The sequence below is a fragment of the Cornus florida genome, unplaced genomic scaffold (genome assembly GCF_030987335.1).
Source record: "Cornus florida cultivar Cherokee Brave unplaced genomic scaffold, ASM3098733v1 CherokeeBrave_3.0.0_Hap2_Chr03, whole genome shotgun sequence".
Taxonomy (NCBI): domain Eukaryota; kingdom Viridiplantae; phylum Streptophyta; class Magnoliopsida; order Cornales; family Cornaceae; genus Cornus; species Cornus florida.
The window spans coordinates 22,342,265-22,364,435 of NW_026775573.1; the positions used below are offsets into that span (position 1 = coordinate 22,342,265).

Here is a 22,171-nt window from a genome sequence, read left to right on the forward strand (position 1 = left end):
ATTGGTGTTGATATGGTAATTGTTAGGGCACGTTATATAAGTTCTGCTGGAGTAGGGGTAAATAAAAGCTATGGATTGTGATCTGTTAGATCTGGTTCTGTGTTGCTAATGCTAATTTCTCATACGAATCTATAATTAGAATATTACTTAGTTTCTTCTCTGTTCAAAGTTGTAAATAAAGTTTATGCAGACAACTTTGTAGAGTTATAAGTGGAGTACTAGTTGAATTAGGACTTTCAAGTCAAAAACTGTACCTAAGTATGAATTTTTGGCTCTTTTGGCACTATTACATTATTTCTTTATTTTTGGTGATTCCATTTATTTATGGATTGTGATCTGTTTGATTTGGTTCCATGTTGCCTTTGCTAATCATCATTGGAATCTGTCAGTAGAGTATATATTAGGACTTACAGTACTTGCTGCGTAATTGATTAATTTAAATCTCAATAATATATATATATATATATATATATATATATATATATATATAAAATCTTTAACATTAATCTCTTTTTTTTTTTTATAAATAATATATATATATATATATATATATATTATTTATAAAAAAAAAAAAGATATTAATGTTAAAGATTCTCAACTCACTTCCTACAGGTTAGGAGTTTGAATTTTGTTGGAGCCACCTAGAATAATTTATTATGCCAGTAATTGCATTCTTGGAGTCACCTTGAATAATTTATTATGCTAGTAATCGCACGTGCTTAGTGGTGAAATATGAAATGCTCTAAAAGCTTGACACACTACCATGATTCATCACAAAATAAATAAAATTTATTAGAATACGATAAACATGTAAGAAAATAATAGTGTTGCTTGCCTCTCCCTTGAGAATCTTTTTGATCTATTCCTGGTTGTTTCTTTTTGCCAAAGAAGAAAAGACCATAAGTTTCTATAGAGAACCTTATATAAACCCTAAGGTTCTATGGAGAACCTTATATGTCTGGTTATAATATGTAACAAGGTTATAAGTGGAGTAATAGGTTAATGACATAAATAAGATAAATAAATAAATAAAAGTAGAAATATAATTTAGTAATAAGATTTTCATCTCGCATTGTAGAGGTTCGTGGATTGATTATACAATGTTTTTAGAGGCCTAATACTATCATCTTTAATTTAAAAAGAAAATTAACATGTGAAGATTTTGCTGGTGTGGCTTTAATAACACTTTTAAATTTTAGATGTTATATTTTTGCACCTAAATTGACATGCTAATGGTTCTTACCTGGAACACAGATATATATTACTCTCGTATAGATTGTTAACTATAATTTTTTTACAGATTCGTAGATTGGTTTGGCTTGCTTCATCAAACCAAAGTGCTCCATCGACTGCAAAACCAGAAAACCAAACGGCGAGAGCTTTGAGCTTCTACGTCCACAAACCCACAATGCCATCTACCATGTGGACAACCCTGGAGCTGGCGAAATTGATGACACCAGATCCGAACAATAGATCCATTTCTTAGATAAGTCAAACCTATTCCCTATTAATTAGAGAGTCGTTTCCATCAAGATTGAGAGTGTTTCTGGCCAATTTGATGAGATACCTCTCTCTGGTGCCTCTCTCTCAAACAATTTACCTCTTTCTGGACATTTTTTTAATAATCCAAGTTGATGTAATCGAAGGACATTTTGTAGGCCGAAGAAGTGGTGGCCGATGAAGGTGTTGGAGGAAGAACCGGTGCCAATGGCAAAGGCAAAGTCGAAGAGGTTGCGGCCGCTGCCAGTGGAGTGATTGGTGATAGGCGATGAGGTGGTTCTTTGGTGGTCAATGGTGGAAAGGGCAATTTTGAAATTTTCATTAAAAAGTTGGTCAAAATGGATTATTAGGGGCTGATTTGCACCAAAGCAAATAGGAAAGGGGTTTTGTGCACCAAACAAAACAATAGGGGTGTTTTGCACCTTTTAAATCTAAAATGGTTGTTTTTTTGCACTTAGGCCTAGGGCTGCAACTTGGTCTAGTCCCAACCCAGCCTAGTCCCAACCCAGTCTCAACCCGAAGCGGGTTGGGTTGGGTCAACCCGAATTATACTCAACATGGGTTATGATCATAACCCGGACCGAATATTTTCGGACGGGTTGGGTCAAGTTGACTGGTTGAGTTTTTTATTTTATTTTATTTTATTTTCGGAAATTTATATATAATATATATTATATTGTATATTATAATATATATAATATAATATATATAAAATATTATATATTAAAACAAAATATTTTTAGGGCAAATCACTTCAGCCTCCCCTATCGCCTCCATCTCCATTCTCTCTGAACTCTCTCTCTCTCTCTCCAACTGCAAATTACAAAATCTACAAGAATCAGAAGTTCAAAACCCATGTATTTCAGTTTTATCCATCTGTCTGCAAGAATCAAAAGTTCAAAACTCACATCGGCATATCATTTTAGATTGTTCAAAAAATCAAAACCAGATCGGCATATCATTTCAGATTGTTCAAAAAATCAAAACCCAGATCTTTCAGTTTCCATCGCCCGCTGTTCCAGTTCGGGTTCGCCGTTCGCAAGCTTCAGTCGCTGTCTCTCAACTCTCAAGCTTACCCCCCTCTGTTTGGAAAAAAGGAATTTCATTTCCTCTTCGTCGACAAATTACAAGTTGCAGAAAGTGGGAAGATTTGTGTTGATGGATCTGATGATATTCTCGTCTCTCTGGCGGAGGTCGTCGTCTTTGGAGGCGTTCCTGGCACCGGTGGATCTCGCCGTTATATCTCAACTCTCAAGCGGCGGAGAGAGAAAGAGAAAGAAGAGAGATAGAAAGAAGAGAGAGGAGAGAGAAAGGAGAAAAAAAAAATTAAATTTTTTTTTTTTGGGTTTCGGGTTGAGCCCGAGCCCAACTCGAATATGCCTGGGTTTTGACAAAACTCAACCCGAACATGACCTGATTTGTGAATTTAAAACTCAATTTTCAAAAATTCGGGTTGGGCTTAGATTGGACTGGGTTAGCCCGCCCAAGTTGCAGCCCTACTTAGGCCTTTTTAAAATGATGATTAATTTATAAATCAACCACCTTGATTGTAGGTTGATTTATAAAGCTTGATTGTAGAGATTATTATTATTTTTTTAATGTATAATTGAATAGCTTGATTTTTAGGGATTATTTTATTTCTTTTGTAATCCAATATTATGTATATCTCTTCTATAAATACAAATGGTTGCACTCCTACTGGATATGCAAAACCTATCAAATTGCATTATATCAGAGCCATAATCATTCTCTTTTCCAATCAATAATCATTCTTTTTTTTTTTTTTTTTTTTTTTTTTGTTTCTTCTCCTTCTCCAAACCGGCATCATGTCTTCTTCTGACAGCACAGCGCGCAATTTGAAAAAATAGATGTCACATGTATATCTATACTCTACCCGGCTCCTAGCTACTGACCCCTATTCTTGGATCCCAGCATCCTTTACTATGCGAGTCAAGTCCATCGGAGTCAGGTGCCTGTTCTCTTTGAGCCAGCACACGACCAGAAGGTCTTTGCTTGCCCTAAGTGATAATTATTAAAAAATTAAGAGCAAAATTACATTTTTATTTATTTTTAACGGATACTAGAATAAACCAAAGTGATAATTATTTTCAAAAGATGTTTGAAAGTAAAAAATAACACATGTGAGTGAAATTAACTTAAGATAAAAAATATATATATTATTATTACTAAAATACCCACCACATTATATAGTTACATAACTTCATACTTCATCCTCGGCCAGTAGTATCATTCATCCATTTCTTACAACTCATTCAGCTAGCGAAGATCATTCGCACTCTCATCAACTGGGGCGGAGCCACTATATGCCAGTGTTACTTGCCCCTGGCTTGGGCCCGCCCATTAAATATATATATGATAAAAAAATACCATAAATATATGAAAATTTTAACTTAATGCTCCTAAAATTACTAATTTCTAAAATTATTTATTAATTTTCAGTGATTTTCTCTTTAATTTTTTTTTAAAAAGTTCAAATTTCCTTCTTTAAATAAATTCTAAATTTTTTTCATACTAAATTCTTTCATTTTTTTCGTTTTTACCCCCCTTCTACTTCCTGGAGTATGATTTTTTTTCTTCTTTTCTCTGATTTTTTTTTTTGCCCAATATCTATTCGAAGATTAAGAAATAGTGTTATCAGGCCCCTGATCCGGTCCAATCCAATTTTAGATTCAAAAAACCTAGGGTTTCTTAAATGTTGTCCCCTCTTGTTTACAAGATCAGAGACGTCGTATCACAAGAGTAGAGTTGGAGACTCTTTCGAAGCTCTCACATCCATCGGCACTGTAAGTTTTTCGAATTCTCAGTTTTGATTTTGTAAAAGCTTTTAATTAACACAGGTTTGTTAAGTGATAATTTAGATATATATATTAATATATATATGTAGAATTCATTTGGAAAGTTCAGTGTTTAGATATTGTTTGAATTGCTGCCGCATGATATAGCACCTGTTCTTGCATGCCGGCCATTCAAATGTTTACAGCTTTTGGAAGTATACTTGTATATTCTTGGGAATATATGCCCTTGTAACCCCAAATATATATATATATATATATATATATATGCATGTATATAGATCTACATACCTTTCATACATACCTTCATACCTTTCATATATATATGCATGTATATATATATGCATGAAAGGTATGTATGAAAGGTATGAAGGTATGTATGAAAGGTATGTAGATCTATATACATGCATATATATATATATATATATATATATATATATATATATAATCATGTAGACTTAAAAAGATCCACCTTTGCCGATCTGATCAGACAAACACTCTTGCCTTTTGTAGTGTTTGAAACTCTCTGTGGGTGGGTGGTGGGGGATTGAGATTTTCCCTTCGAAATTTTTTGGGTTTGTGATTTTTTTTTTTGGAAAGTTCAAGCAAACACACAATCATTCTATTTTTTGAGATTTTTTCTTCAAATTTGTGTCGGTTGTGTGTGTGTGCGCTTTTTTTTTTTTTTTTAAAGTTCAAGCGCCACCGGGTCGCGAACACTCAATCTCCCCAGCTTATACCATATAGGCTAGAGTCCATTGGTGATTGTTTACTGTTTTCCCACTCAATGTTGGGGAAAATCCGTACGGTTTTGTGTTGATTGTGCGTTTACCGGATGTGATTCAATCTAGGATGATTAGTTAGCTGTGAGGAATGAATCCTGTGTTGTGTTCTTGTTTATGTTATGAAACTTGAGGGTTGAAGTAAGGGATAAATATGTAAGATTTTTTTGTTAAAATGTAAAAAAGGGCTAATCTTGTCGGATGTCAAAAAATGATGGTGTCGGACAAGGTCATACTGGGACACGGTCTGACACATGTCCGGCATGACTAGAAGTGTTGACATTTCTAAAATTTAACGGACATATCTGGTTACACCAAGACATGGCCGTGACGGTTTGCATCAATCGGTGAATATTATTATTTCTTAAAACCATAGGGCTCAGCTCAAATTTTAAAATCTAACATTGTAAAAATGTAAAATAAAAATTAGGCTTAAAATCCCAAGCATAAGCATATTCATATCTGTTGACTAAAGCTTTATTCTCACTTCTCATATCAAAATGTAAGCAAAATTAATGAAAGAGTAAGTGAGAAGAAGAAGAAAAGGTGGGGAAATAGAAGAATAGAAGAAAATTTGGAGACATCCCCTAGAATGCATATGGGAATTTGGAAAAAGTGAATTTTTTATGATAATATGTTTTAATTTTTTATTTTTTTGACGTATACTTGCCGTGTCAATGTACTATTTATGTTAGATTTTACGTATGGCCGTGTTCTTATTATTTTGTATCCGTGTCTGTGCATCCTATAGGCTGCAAGGGTGTTGTGGGCTTGTGGCTAGTGTGGTGTTTGCGCATGCGTGATGTACCCAAATCCCCCCAGAATCTCACACAACAAATATGCAATGGCAACAGGAGAAACAAGATGGAAGTAAACATGCATAAGGAAAAAGATTTACGTGGTTTGGCAGATTACCTACATCCACGGGCGAAGAATGACTAACTTTTTTATTCCCAAGGCCTTGCGAGGGACTGATAAGAAAAGGTAGGCTTCCTTTTGGGACCATTCGTCGAAACCAGAACACAAGCTACTCATTCCATCTATCATATGCCAATGAGATTAACGTTAGAAGCTATTTACTTACTACAATGACCAAGATGTTAAAGTAATCAATTTAGGATTATGCCAACGAGGTCGACATTAAAAGCTATTTACTTACTAATGAGAACAGAAAAATTTAGGGAGGAGATTTTCTTTTATAGATTTGGAGAAACCTATGATAGGTTATCACTAATCAGAGATTTGATATGGTGGGTTTTAAAAAGAAAGAGGTTATAAATATATATATTTATAGATATGTTGACATGTTAAAGGACATGTATGATGAAATTATGATCACAATAAGAACTAATGTGGGTGAATGTCAGTCATGTTTCTCTCTCTCTTTCTCTCTCTCTGTCTCTCTCCCTCTTCAATTCTCATGGTCTTGAAAATAAATTGATGGGTTTGATGTCACTATTCAATCCTCTTGCTCCAATTTCAATGTCGGCGGCTTATGGGTTACTGACAAGAGGAATGGCGATTTTATCATTTGTCTTCTATAAAACTAATAGTGAAGCACAAGAGAACAAACTTAGAGCACTAGTGAAATGTGTCCCTGAAAAAAATGGAACATTTTTTAATTTCCATTTGGTGAGAAATGCAGCAAAAATTCATTCTATATGCGACATTGTTTGTTCATATAGATGATTCTTGAATTTTTAGCTCCTTTTAGCTTGGTTCGATATCAATTTTGAGCTCGATATATTGTAACCTACTAATCCATAAGTTGACACCCATATTATCACTTTTTTTCTTTCACTTTATTGAATAATCCGTTGATTTAGATTTTACATGCAGAAAGTTGCATAAAACTATGTTACTAGCTACTTTATCCTCATTTCATATATATATATATATATATATATATATATATATATATTTTTCCAATGCTTAAAAAGTGTGAGAATTTTTTTTTTTTTTTTGGTTTACTTCTCGAGTCCTGTTAATGAACATTCATGCCAAACTCGTCTATCCATTAAGGCAGGTGATGAAAGAACACTTGTCTAAAAAAGAAAAGAAAAGAAAAGGCAGGGGATGGGATTGGAGAACCAATCTTAGCAATCAGAGCTACAACCAAGGGTGCTGTGTCTCTTCTAGCCCTCTTTCCACTTTCAAAACCACCATTTCCTTACTGCATAATCATACAAGTAATCTCATTCCTAACTACAATTCTCTCCGGCATTATCAGTACCATCACTAACCCTGCTATCGCCACTACGCATATCTTCTTCCTTCCTGTCTACATTAATGCCACAGTCTTTCACTTGTATTATCACTCTTCCATCCCCACACTTATTATGACAATACATATTTATGCATTTAAGGGAAATATGATTGTTAGTGCTTATTTCGATGTGAATGCTTCAAATTTATACTTTGTGGGAGAAATGTAAATTAGATTTAGAAACAGATCCCTTTGTTTGTTTAATTAATTAACTTAAGAAAGACCAACAATTGCAGTTTTGCAAAATGACATCCAAATCTATTGAGGTTAACTCTGAGTGTCATCTGTCGAACTAAAATTGCCTGTTCACGTTGCGGTGATAATATATGACCTTTATATTAAGAAATGATGTTATTTTTGCATTTATTTATTTTTCATTGAGTTATCTTGTTTGTTACTCGCAGCTCAGGGCATTTGCATCAATATAAACAGGAGCAGGATCAGGGGCACCTATCTGGTCATCATTACAATAGCTGAACCAAAAAGAGTGATAAAAGAGGATCTGAAGATGGAGCTAGCAAGAATTGTACCAATAGTTTCCATGCCAGAGGTAATTCAGGCTTAGACTTCATTAAAGATGATAACCTCTAAGTTGCCTACTCTATCCAAAGTTGAGTATCTTCTTTATGTTTTGCAAAGAGATAATAACAATTACAGACATAAAATTAAGTTCTTTCAGATTGGTAAACTTGATTTATGTGATTGCATACTTAATAGAGCTTCATTTGCAATTTATAGATTGACAAGATTATGGAGGATCGTTTGTCAAGGAATGTGATTTGTAGTAGAAAGAGGAAATCCACGTCAAATATTATTACTATTAAAGTGAGTAATAAAAACTTTTAGGTTCTCTTGTGATTAGATTTATTTAGTCCGTACAATATGTTAATTTATGCTACTTTGCGATAATAGGAAGCAAAATTTATCTTCCTTCATATATATTCACGACCATTTTCTTTGAAATGAATAAAGAATGACTGTATCACAGTGGATGATCTATTCAGTAACTTACCAGAGGAAATTCTCTGTTCTATCATATCACTTCTGACTATGAGAGAGGCTGTTCGTACCAGCATCCTGTCAAGAAGATGGAGATACTTGCGGAGAAGAACACCTTTAAACCTTGTTTTTGATGGTTCAAACATGAATGGAAATGATTGTCAAATGGACCAACTGGAAAATCCGGATGCCAGCTCTAAACAGCAGGAAAAGCATTAGCTTTGTGAGATGGGTCAATCAAATTTTATCATTACATTGTGGTGCGAGTATAGAATCATTCACGGTGGAGTACTGTTTGGGTGTCGAGTACAGTTCTGACATTGATCAATGGATTCAATTTGCCGTGGATAAGAAAGTTCAGAATCTTGATATAAGGTTGTCCCAAAACAACTGGTCTTTAGAAGAAGACCTGGAGAACTATATATTTCCTTATTGGCTATATACGCGGGGTATTGGATCGACCTTAAAGCACCTGTCTTTGAACCTTTGTAAGTTGAGTCTTCCTCAAAGTTTTAGCAGTTTCAGCTCCCTCACATCCTTGGCTGTGGAGAAGACTAGGCTGACTGAAGAAAATGTTCAGAACATCCTATCCAATTGCTTATGCCTTGAGTGGTTTAGTGTGACAGGTTGCTTATGTCCAGCACGTTTGAAGGTTGCTGCGGGTGGATGTCGATCTCTTAAGTTAAGACACTTATCCATATCTAATTGAGATTGAGATTTGTGATGGCATAAATCTTGCATCATTTGAATACACTGGGAAACGGTTAAGCCGGTTATTGTACAAGAATAAAGCAGAAATTGCAAGGCTTTCTGTTCATACTCCAATTCCTTTATTTGGTGTGATTTCTGAGCCTGACGACCTTTCAAGTGATTTTCCTCAGCTTGAAACTTTGCTATTGACCTTAACTTATGTAAAAGTATTTCAGAGCATTATTTATTTATTTATTATGTTTCAACATTTCTTTCATCATACTACTTTGATAACATTTATGTCTATTCATCAATCTCTCATTGTCCTTCAGGAAGATAGGGTTCCTAAGCATTTACCAACATTCACTAAACTCAAACATTTGGTGTTAATATTCTTTGGACGACATCGAGAATACCCCTTGGAACTGATCTCTTCACTGGTGAAGGCATCTCCTATTCTGTAAAAGCTTGAGATTGATGTAAGTCTTTTTATGCATTGAACACTTGAGAAGGATAAATGGCTGGAAGGTGAATTAATGGAGTTGTGTTCCTTAAATTCTGTGCACAAAAATATGTCTCTAATGTTAACTATCTGTATTGTGCTTGTATTGATTAACCCATGATTGCTATTGTTTTGGTCTGTTCGTCTGAACCACATATAGCAACATCATATAAATGTTTCGACTTGGTTATAGATAGGGCCATTTAAGAATTAAATATATCAACATGCTATAGATGCTTCGACTCTGTTATAGATAAGGGCTGTTTAAGAATTAAATTCAAGGAAATCTCGGTTTCTTGTTATCCAAATGATAAAATATACACTTCGTTTGTTGACCACAAAGACAATATATTTGGAAGTTTCTATCCATAATTTCTTGAAAATGCAAATGTTATGAAGAAGCCAAAATGGTTGGAGTGAGATTTTTATGCCTGTTCAAATGTGAAGCAAAATTTTTTTTTAAAAAAAGGAATGAGTTGATGGGAATATAATTAGTCTTGTCCTAATGAACAGAAGGCTACACATTCTATTATGAGAAACACTTATGTCATTGAATCACCGTCATCAGGTCCAATATATTTTGGTTAGCTTTCACAGCTCTCGTTATATATTGTTTATAAAAATAAAAGTGTTATGTTCCCTCTTTTATCAATTTATTTAATTTTTGGCATGTTTTCTTTGTTGGTGCAAATTAATGAATGTGTTCTTTTTACGTTTTTTTTAGCTTCCGGTGTTCCTTGAGGAAAATAAAATTGTGCTGCCATAAGCATCTCAAGGAAGTGGAGATACACAATTTTCAGGGTTTCGGAATGGAAGTTGAGCCTATGGTATATCTGCTTGAGTGTGCTATTTCCATTAAGAATATAACAGTTGGCTGTGATCTGCGGAGTTACGAAGGCAACAGTGTATGGTCAATTCCTAGTTTTGGTCGAGGTGAAATCAGAAAAAGGCAAGTATATAAAAAATTTCGAGGAAAGGTGCCCTCTACCACTAGGTTTAGAGTTTTGTGATAGCACTAGATTAATTATTTTTAGCTCTTGTGATGTTTTCCTGTTGTAATCTTGTGCTCCACTGAATTCGGGTGTCAAGATTATTTTGAGAGTTTGGTTTTACAATTGGGCAATTGGTTTTTATTTTTAGTTTTTTATTTTTATTTTTATTTATTTATTTATTTTTCTTCATTGATCTTAAATCAAATTGTCAAATTTGATTGCACAAGGAATTGGCGATGATGATTGCTTACTATTTTGTAAAGCCAATGTAGAGGAAGTCTCTAAAATAAAACAAAATATCGCTTTGTATGAGTCTACCCCATGTCAAATTGTGAATTTTGACAAGTCCAGTCTTTTTGTTAGTCGAAAATTTTCATTGTCAACTCGAGCTTTGTTGAGGGATGTACTTAATACCTTTAGAAAGGGGGGTCAAGAGAAGTATTTAGGCCTTCCTCCTATAATAGGTCTAGAAGGGAGGTATTCAGTTTTAGCGAGATAAAATTAGAAAGAAAACACGGGGATGGAAAGGAAATTTTTTGAGCTGTGCTTACTGCGGTTTCCTCTTATTCAATGTCTTGTTTCAAGCTCCTGATAAATGTAACGACCCGAACCCGAGGGTCCGAATCGCTAATCGGGTCCTTACACTAACCCAGGGTCTACTAAGGGCACTACTGTCCTTTCTTATGTCAGTCCAAAATATACGAGTCATCCAAGGTTTATAAAAAAAATAATAAAAAAATGATATCATAGCCACAAAGTATGTCAAAATGGTCAACTAACCCATCGAACCATGTGAAGGAGCGTCGTCTGTCACTTACCGTCCGTGTCCTGAAAAATGTTAAATATAAGGGGTGATCAAATTGCTCAATAGGAGGTGTCTAAGATATGCCTCTTATGACCCCGTAAATCTACATAAAGAATAGAAAGCATGAGAACGAGATCATCTCTCGGGAGTCGAGTAAAACCACTGTATCATCAACAAACATACATATATCAACCAACTACCAGATGCATCAAGTATGCCAATGATGTGCCACGCCATACAATGTCCCACACCATTTCTGAAACAATACCGTTTCAACTTTCAAACCGTTAGTGTAATCCGACCCAAGGCACCTCCAAGGCGTCACGAAAGGGAGATTACCTAACCATCCACGAACACAAGGCACCTCCAAGGCGTCGCATCCGGCCTGGTTAGCTCAACCACACTAAGGTCTCTCCCTAGTACCCTCTTTAGATCACACTAACACCACGGACCACTAGGCACCTCCTAGGCGTTCGGGTTTTCACAAACACTTTTCAAAAAAAAAAAAATTCCCTAAAACAATTTCATTGGTTTTAAAAAGTACTTTTCCCCTTTTTCTTTCCCAATAGATGCATGAATGCTTCATACTTCACAATTTACTATAATTTTCACATCATTAAACCTTAACAACATTCCATACTAAAGAAGAATTTTCTCATGAATTTATAGTATGTTTTTAAGTCAACAAAATTTCTACAATTACACCTATTAAATAAGGACATAATCACAAAAACATGCTTTCCATATCCAATCAAAAAATCATACACACGTATATTATTTACACATAACAAACATAGAGATACACATCATATATCTAACAGGCAATTTCTCAAGAAAAATTTACAATAAATCCCATACATTCCATCTACATCATGATCACATTATTAAGGGAAATCTTAACATTTATTTTCATAATTTCAACATCACTTTTCTTAACAATTAAAAATCATGGGGCACCTAAAATGTCAATACTAAGCATGTATCTTCACCACAAGTATATAATCATAATAATTGGTTTAATTAACACATATAATACATCCATCACCTTAATTACATACCACCACAACCACATAGGCAAAATTGCTAAAATCAAACATGCTTAGAATCAAATTAGAGGGGAAAACTCACAAAAGATCAAAGAAAATATGAATTAGAGCACCCCTAACTCTTCATTATAGAAAAGCTCCAAATGAGTCTAAATTTTCGGAATTCTTAGAGTGGCCAATAGCTAAAATTGTTTATATAAACTTGAAGATCTTAATGAGCTCTTCGAATTGCCGCAAACGGCACTCAAAATTTCTCACCAATTGAGAAGAAATCAAGGATAAAAGTTATAGAAGAAAAGAGAAAAGTTTTTTTTTTTTTTCTTTTCCAACGAGAGAGGCTGGTCGTGAATCTGCCGAATGGTAATGACTTAGCCCTTGCCTTTGTTATAATGCATGTGGGACCCACCATTTATTTTATTTTTATTATTATTTTTTTCTACACCACACAATTACATATACACATATAATTATTCACATCCACATAAATATAATAAATAAGATGCATGAGGTGTAAATGGACCCAACTAAAAATCCTTGTACGCAACAGTTCCGGTAACGGGTTCCACACGGGACCGTCCGACCCGAAAAATAGAAAAATGCAAAAATGGCAATCCTTGCATTTCAAAGAGTATTGAACTCAATGAAATGTCCCAATTAATTCTCGGACACACCCGGCACACCCCACGGTGTCCGGCACGCAAAACGAGAAAATGCGAAAATACCCTCGAAAAATCAGAAAATTCCAAAAATTGGAAAATAGTAAAATTTGGAAACATTACATTCTACCCTCCTTAAGGCTCCGTTTGGTTAGATGGAAATAAGTAAAAAAAGAAAAGATATAGAAAGTGAATGAGAAGTTAAGTGAATGAAAAGAAAAAAGATTTTCTAACATGCATTTAGTTAGTATGATAAATTTATCAAGCAAATTGTAGAAAAACATTAGTTTGTTGGTTTGGATAGCATGAAAATGAAAAGAAAGTGATTATACATACCAAAACTACCATTTGAGAGAAAAATCAAATATTTCACCATATAACTATATATATACATACATATCCATACCTTATGATTTGTATTAATATACCAAATTAAAAGTTCAATATAGTCTTTTTTTTTTTTTTTTTTTTTTTTTTTCGTCTTTCAATAAAACATTCGTGGAACAAAGTTTTTCCATCAAAATTTAAATAGAAAGAGAGAGGTGTATGAGTGTGTGTGTGTATATATATATATTAGTGATCTACAGGTACAGGTGGATGCTCTTTACAGATTGAAAGGGAAAAGCACGTAGAGACAACACATAGTATAGTATGATATATATATATACTATGTGTTGTCTCTTATATATATTGGATAATATATATTGATACTGTGTATATATTTGGAACGAAAAAATCGTTAAAATAACGTCCTTGATTATCAAAAATTTTGAAACTATAGATGTAATAGTGATCTAAGACTATTAAACTCATTATTTTAAGTATGATTTGGGATTATGAGCGGCTAGAATTCCAATATAGAACAGATAATTAAAAAAAAAAAAATCTATTTAGAAGGAGCAATTTTCATAAATTATCATTTATATTCTGTATTAAATGTATAATTTGCATTGCCAGAGAAATTTTGAGAGAGAATATTTTCGCGTGTTTTTTGAGGGAAAAATTTTGGGGGAAAAAACTCAAAACTGGAAACTAAATTTTCCATTACGATTCTCTTTCTATCTATCCAAACTTTTAAAAAATTTAAAAATTTTATATTTCCTTTCTTTTCCTAGCTCTTTCTTCCTAACCAAACAAAGCCTAAGAGATTTCGTCCTTGAAATCTACCCATCTTAAAGAAAGAGACCCACAGCCACACTCCTTCTCGAGAAATACCTCAGCAAGCAAACTATAGGACTAAAAGTTCAACAACCTTATTGCCTTAAATTACATTTTACCCTCCTTTGTTGAGGGATGTACTTAAATTACAATAGGTGTTGGATCTTGGAAAATAAATTTGGATGTTTCTTGTTTTTTTTCCAATGAATACTTATTGGTGGTGGGTTAGGTAATGGAAATTCATTAACAAAGAAATAAGGGTTCCCGAACAACCATCTCGAATAACCATCTGGAACAAAAAGCTTGGGCTTTTTTTTTTTAAAAAAAAAAAATCTTGTTATGTATCATTGCTCCAAAATTGGATACTCCTTTTAGTAGAAAGAAAGAAAATTGGATAGAAGAGAGAGAAGAAGAGATAAATAATACATATTTAGGGAAGATATCATATTATTTCTTTTTTATGTTTGGTTGGATGAAAGAGAAGAGAATAAGATAAATAATACCTTATTTTGTTTGTTAGGAGAGAGGACAAGAGAATGTTAATTATAAGGAAAGTTTTTAATTTAAAAACGTTTAGAATAGTCTTTTCTTGTCTTCAGTTCATATTTGGAGAAATGAAAAATTTGTGAAGGAAGAAGGATGACTCATTTGTCATCTTTTCTCCATATCTCCTCTCTACCAAACAAAGAAAGCTCGTCTCTTTCTTCCCATCTTCCCTCTACCCTCTTACTTTCTTCCTACCAAACGGAGCACAAATGTTCCTCATACAATTATGTAAGTTTGAATATGAAGAACCCAAACTGTTCATGAATTGCTCATTTATAGCGCTAATCATGGCATCATGTTGGACTAAACTAATCTACGAATCTGTAAAAAAATTATAGTTAACAATCCATACGGGAGAAATATATATCTCTGTTCCAGGTAAGAATCATTGGCATGTCAATTTAGGCACAAAAATATAACATCTAATTCAACTAATACTCCCCTCATAACTTATATCGTATATACTCTAATGACAGATTACTATGATGATTAGCATAGGCAACATGGAACCAGATCAAACAGATCACAATCCATAAAAACATGGAATCACCAAAAATAAAGAAATAATGTAATAGTGCCAAAAAAAGCCAAAATTTGCCAAAATTCATACCTAGGTACAGTTTTTGACTAATTCAACTAGTACTCCACTTAAAACTATACAAAGTTGTCTGCATAAACTTTATTTACAACTTTGAACACAGAAGAAACTAAGTAATATTCTAATTATAGATTCGTATGAGAATTAGGATTAGCAACATGGAACCAGATCTAACATATCACAATTAACAGATCACAATCCATAGCTTTTATTTACCCCTACTCCAGCAGAACTTATGTAACATGCCCTAACAATTACCATATCAACACCAATTTCCTACAAATGCCCACAGAGCCAGCCATACCAGCACATATCCAGAATTGAATTAACTATTGTATCAACATACCCTGTTGCTCAGCCATGCCATGTACAGAGTTTCAGGAAAAAAAAATGCAGTAGAAATCCAAAAACAACTACGATGTTACTATGATAAAAGCTTCTTTGATATGCAGAGAAGTTTGTAAATTAACCCATAAGCAAATGTTTTATACAAAATAGTAAGGTTTTGAAACTAAAGAAGAACAAAAAAAGGAAGCAGAAAATAAGCACCACATGTATGCCCCATTTTATTTTGCCCTGTACCATCTCAAGATTATAACCTACTCTTCTTAACTGGTCCCATCTTCTTTGCCTTGGTCCTCAGCAGATGCTTTTGTATCTTCCCTGTAGCAGTTTTTGGCAGTGGTCCAAACACTACAGATTTTGGAACCCAATATGCAGGCATCTTTGACCGGCAGAACTTCATTATATCTTCTGCCAACCGATGTTCATCAGACTTGTCAACCCCGGGCTTCAATGTCACAAAAGCACAAGGTGACTCTCCCCACTGCTCATCCGGCCTTGCCACCACAGATGCCTCCAGAATTGCTGGGTGCAAGTACATAGTATTCTCGATCTCCACACTACTGATGTTTTCACCTCCAGAGATTATAATATCCTTTGACCTATCTTTGAGTTCTATATACCCATCAGGATGCTTCACACCGAGATCACCAGAATGAAACCAGCCATTTGCGAAGGCCTCTTCATTGGCTTTAGGATTCTTCAAATAGCCTTTCATCACAGCATTGCCCCGCATCACAATCTCCCCAATGGTAGTTCCATCAGCAGGAACAGGCTTCATGTCTTTGGTGCTGACGACATCCAGCCCCTCCAAGGCGATGTACCGAACACCTTGGCGTGCATTAAGACGAGCTTGAGTTTCAGGAGGCAGCGTATCCCATTCAGGCTTCCAGGCACATACAGTGGAAGGGCCATACGTTTCCGAGAGGCCATAAGTGTGGGTAACATGGAAGCCAAGTTTGCTCATTCCAAAGAGAACAGAAGGGGGTGGCGCAGCACCAGCTGTCATTACGCGGACAACATGGGGGAGGGGCAGTATGGTCTCATGTTGTGGAGCATTTACTACGTTGTTGAGTACAACAGGTGCAGCGCAAAAATGTGTCACACCATGCTTTGCTATGGATGAATAAACTGCCTTAGCAGTTACCTGTATAAATGCAGAGCTAAATGTGCTTAGGGATAGAGCTAAAACAGCCAAATTTTATTGAATTAATTGATAACCTGCAAAAAAAAAAAAAAAAAAAAAAAAAAAAAAAAAAACCCTCAAATTGAACCACAATTAAAGAAACTTAAAAAATAATAATAATAAAAAAATAAAATTATGTTCCAGATCCAAATTTTAAAATGGTGGAAGAACCCTAGCAAGTAGAGAACTAACACTACAACATAGAACAAAATCTTGCAATAAGAAGTACTGCTAAATAATGTTATACTTCAGTTAAATCTAAGAATCAATGTTAATTTCACTTCTCCCACCTACAAGCTAGCTGTTATACCAAGCTAGTAGTTTTAGGTTAAAAAACTACCTATCACAAGCCACAATTCGAGCTTTATATATCCGCATGAACTAGGTAGCAGATTGTCTAATACTTGCTTCCATGCAATTTAAGGATTCAATTTGCATACCCATGAATTATATGAGTAGGAGACAAGTAATTTATGATTGGATGAAGATAAAGAGGAGACAAGTAAAGTTAACACAAGAGACATGTAAGGGGAAGCACGTGAATTTACCATCTAATCAAGTGAAAAGTCCGAATAGTTACCTGTCGAAGGCATATATTTGTCCCACAAAGAGCAGCAAGTGTCCAAATGAAACACCAACCATTGCAATGAAACATGGGTAATGTCCACAGGTATATAGCTCCCTCGTTCATCTCCCATAATACAACATTACTCAAAGACATGAGATGTGCCCCTCGATGGTGCAACACCACACCCTTTGGACTAGCTGTTGTTCCAGAAGTGTATCCCAAAGCAATGCTCTGCCACTCATCCTGTGGCGGTTTCCAAGGAAATTCAGGGTCACCCATTTCCAGGAACTTCTCGTATTCTATTGCTCCTTTTCCTAAAGCATATTTCAATGTCTCTGGATCACAGCTTTCATCAGCTATGACAATCAGAAGTGGAGGCTTAAAATCACTTCTGCTTTTGTCTGCCCAAATTTTCAAAGCCTCCTCTGCCAAGGGAAAGAATTCTTGGTCCACCATTACAACTGCAGATGACGAATGCCCTAGAAGAAAAGCAATTGTTGATCCATTCAAACGAATATTGACAGGATTTATGACAGCTCCAGCCATTGGAACTCCAAAATGAGCTTCATACATAGCTGGGATATTTGGTGCAATTACGGCCACCTGCCAGTGTTGAAAAAAATAACAGTAAGCTGCCAAGTTTCAACAAGTTCTAAAACAAATAGCACAAGTGAACAAGTACCTCGCATAAATATATATTATACATGACAAAACCATTATTCATTATTTTGCAGTTTGTAGTTTAATCTTTTAGCCACCAAATGGTTTCTTTCTTGTACTTTACTCTACAAAATATATCCTGTGATATTTAATATTAGAGAAACTTAAACATACATATTTTCGTTGGTTTAATTAGAAAGAAAATTTGGTCTTGATGACAAGGAAAAATCTTTCTTAAACAACAAAAAAATGCACTGAGATGCACAACAGATATTCAAGATTATGATATTTTTAGCTTCCACAGCCACCAGAGGAGTTGGCAGTGAGACATGTTTGGCTCTGGTGGATTTCAGATCAGACCAAGACTGCCTAGGTTGCATTCAAAGCAAACTTTGATATCATTACCTAGACAAACGAGTATTCTGCCGATAAAATACAACACACGTTATGCAAAAATCGAAACTATCATTCTGCCTGCACCAATGCCAATTGCTTTACAAAATAAGAGCAATAAGATAATAGTGAAGATTATAGATCTAATAAACTTAGCTCCACCATAGCCTTTCCTGATCAGTGCGCAGTTCAAGGTAAGATCTCTAATGATTTCAATTTGAATTTCATACATTTACTGATTAGGTTGTTGAGCTTCCAGTTGAAATGGAGACCTTTTTTATTGATAAGCATGGTTGATTAAAATATAAGCAGCCCAACTCAACTGATATTTCACAACTTCAGTCAAGCTCACAAAAATATAGTTTTGACTCAATACAACTAAAATGCTGAACTCAGGGAACAAAATGATATCTCATTTGGGATTCTCAAATATATATCTGCTATGTTCGGGAGCACTGAATGGACAGTTTGGATTTGGAATTTAAAGAAATTTGGTTCAAAGTTTTAAATACATTTTCTCCAATTCCAAATCCAAGTTGTTCATTCGGTGCTCTCAAAGGCAACAATACCTTAATTTGCTAGAATATGTATTAATTTCCCTCAAATTGAAACATTTCAAAGTCAACGATTAAATTCTTAGCCTCTCTCAAATATCAGATTTTTCCTTATCAAAGCTCGATCCCCCAATCAAAAAAATCTCCAAACCCTTAACAAACTAAATAACTATGAATCTTGTATGAATATATTTCTATAAAAATTCGACATAAAAATGAGCGAGCATAATTTAAATCTAAACGACTCCACAACATGGTCAAAATAGTAATTCAGTCAACAAATAAGTCATCAAATTGTATATACGAAACACGTAACTATGTTCGGTTGAGTTGCAAATAAATGTTATAGAAGACAATTTAATTATTCGAATCTTATATTTTTCCTGAGTTTTCTGAGCAACCAAATAGAGGGTGGAGCAAAATTTCAATTGAAGCAATGGAAGTACCGTGGAACCGATGCCGATGGAGCGGTTGGAGAGAGCGGAGGCCAATCGACGGCATCGCTGGTAAGTCTGGAGCCATGTGTAGTGCAGAGACCCATGGACCACAGATTTACGGTGGGGATGCACCAAAGCTGCTCTCTCCAAGAACCCAAGTGGTGTCAGTGCTTCGTAGTTTGCTGGGTTCTTTGGCAGATCGTCTATGTCTCTCTCCAACACCATCTCTACACTCCTCTCAAGGCCGGCCCTGAGTTTCCAAATATTTTGAGAGGCCCTTGGCAAACCTTCAAATGTGAGGCCCTTAAGTTTCACACACACAAAAAAAATTATAAGAGTGCGGAATTTTCACACGATGATTTCAAATTCTATAGTTAATTTAATTGTGCGCATGTGCAATGTGCATAAAACAACTAACTAATAACTATAATCTTCATGTTCATTGACTAACTTCCTATGATCTTCATTCATTAAATCTTCATGTTCGCATTCATATGTTCTTCATTCACCAAATCTTCAACTAAACTCTCTATTTGTGTATTGCTCCTAAAAAACTTAAGATTATCTCCTTCTTGAGACTGAATCAATTCTTCTTCTCTCTCTTCTTCTTCTTCTTTTTTTTTTTTTTTTTTTTTCAGATTCAAATTTTCTTGTAGACATAATGAAATCTAAATAACAGGAACCATAATCAACATAAAACTAGACTTCAAAAAAATAATAATAATAATTTGCTTTTTTAAAGAAAATATATATTACCTCAATACGCAATGATTTGATTCAACTTCAAGGCAAATAACCTCACGAGATCCTAAGAAGAGTGTCCTGCTAGCATGTGAAAGAAGATCACAATTAACATAAAACGGATGGAGAATCAAACAGAAACAATAATAACTAAGCATTGCCGATCATACAATAAACATAATTAAAAAAAAAAAATCTAAAATCAAGCTGTTTGGTCGAATGATCTCCTGGCTAGAGTTTTCACTGGAATCCGGAGGAGAAGAGAGAAGACAAAACAGAGTATCCAAAATACAGTCCAAAAGTGGAAATGGGGAACAGAAAACTGCAGCTTCTTTTTTACATTCATTGTTTATATAGCTGCTAAAATTTGATGACTACAGATGAAAAAAATATGTGGAGATGAGGTGACTATATATATAGGAGGCTGAACTTGTAGTGCTGAAGAATTAGTGGGACTTTTAGGTTATATGTGGCATCCACTATCATATATAGTTTTGTCTTTCACTCTTTAACTACACTTTGTGTGTGTTTTTTTTGGGAGCCAATTACCCCTTTCTTGATTTCAGGATGAGGAATCAACTTTAGTAGCAGTGATTGATTGATCATTGCAACAGAAGACCTGTGCAAATAAATAGAAAAAACCATTAACTTTTGTTTTGTTAAAGCCTGCTCTTGATTTCCATGTGTTCGTACATTCTGATGGCAAGTGCTTTGACAGTATTATCAACTGAAATTCTAGCTGAGCCAACTTCAAATAACATCAATTAATGGTGGTATGTATCTTCATATAAAAATAAAATATAAAAAAAAACCCTTAATTTGGCACTTTTAAGTATGAGCATAATTTAGAGATCGAAACAGTTAATTATTACCTCAACGGCTCAACCCACTAGAAGGGATCCTTAATTTTCGTAGGATTGAATGTGAAAATGCAAAAACTTATGAGTAAAAGGGGTATGATTGCTGCTGTTGTGAGATTGGAGTGGAATTAAGGAGAGGGAAAAAAAAAAAGTGCCTGCCATAGATTATGGACTCGATCGCCATGAAAGACACACATTTATTAAAATACCAAGAGAACCATAACATATTCATTCAGCTTTTGATAGCCATCACACACAGTGACACACACACACACAAAAAAAACCCTAGTTTGGAAGCTACTCTTCACTATTGGAACAAAGGTAAAGGCCCGAATCAAACGAACCAAAGTTAGAACAAATCAAATGATGAGATGAACCAAAGAAAGAAACATATATAAAAGATCGATTCATGCAAAAGGAGAGAGAAGAGAGAAAGAGGATGAACATACCTTGTCACCTGAGGCTGCGTCCTGCGGAGTGCCTCTCCCTCAATAACAGCCTCACTTCAGTTTAGCGGTGCACTCTATGTGTTACTGTCATATATACGTAATATATACCTGAATGGATTAATTAAAAGTAGATAGACACGCTTGGACTTTTACTCACCACTTGTACGAGACAACTTTTGATTGGGTCAATTTTATTTTATTTTTTTTCTTTTCCTTTTTAAGCGTCCATATAATTTTAAAATAACACTGAAATTGTTGGTATTACTTCCTAGTTCCTCCTTTCCAAAATTCATATTTATCTTTCTATTTTGACATTCTTCAAAATAAATGTGATATGTCTCATTTCAAAAATTAATGTATTACTACGTCCTAATATATATATATATATATATATATATATATATATATATAGTAGTTTTAAAATATCTTTTTTTATATTAAATTAATTAAATACTATGTAAGTGTCACCAATTACGAGTACTCTTTCATAATTTGATAAGAATAAATTTATTAATACAATAAAAAAAAAAGTATTTAAAACTCACAATCATAAAATTTCGGCTATGCTCAGAGTTGAGAACTAGTTCAAAAATATAAAATAGTTACCACCGAAACAAAGTAGGTGTAT

General features: G+C 34.4%; 1 protein-coding gene and 1 pseudogene across 2 annotated transcripts; one reads left to right on the forward strand and one right to left on the reverse strand.

The window, feature by feature from the left end:
• Positions 1-4,009: 4,009 nt before the first annotated feature.
• Positions 4,010-9,521, forward strand: LOC132299902 (putative F-box/LRR-repeat protein At5g54820; annotated as a pseudogene).
• A 6,253-nt stretch (positions 9,522-15,774) lies between these two features.
• Positions 15,775-21,629, reverse strand: LOC132299903 (acetate--CoA ligase CCL3-like). 2 transcript variants are annotated; one of them, XM_059796783.1, is made up of 5 exons: positions 21,544-21,629; positions 20,250-20,315; positions 19,503-19,796; positions 17,462-18,052; positions 15,775-16,842 (listed from the first exon to the last, which is right to left on the reverse strand). In XM_059796783.1, the coding sequence occupies exons 3-5, from the start codon at positions 19,716-19,718 to the stop codon at positions 15,946-15,948; spliced, it is 1,704 nt and encodes a 567-aa protein (XP_059652766.1). In that variant the 5' UTR covers positions 19,719-19,796; positions 20,250-20,315; positions 21,544-21,629; the 3' UTR covers positions 15,775-15,945. The 2 variants fall into 2 exon arrangements, with proteins under 2 accessions (XP_059652766.1, XP_059652767.1); XM_059796784.1 differs by having other exon boundaries at positions 20,250-20,318; positions 21,544-21,626.
• Positions 21,630-22,171: the final 542 nt, after the last annotated feature.

What these genes read in the sequence shown, in the direction of transcription:
- LOC132299903 (XM_059796783.1), bottom strand. Translation starts at nt 19,718, where the DNA reads ATGGTGTTGGAGAGAGACATAGACGATCTGCCAAAGAACCCAGCAAAC. An exon ending in CCATCGGCATCGGTTCCACG is followed by an intron (nt 18,053 to 19,502) that starts GTACTTCCATTG and finishes CAACACTGGCAG; the next exon opens with GTGGCCGTAATTGCACCAAA. An exon ending in CAAATATATGCCTTCGACAG is followed by an intron (nt 16,843 to 17,461) that starts GTAACTATTCGG and finishes GCATTTATACAG; the next exon opens with GTAACTGCTAAGGCAGTTTA.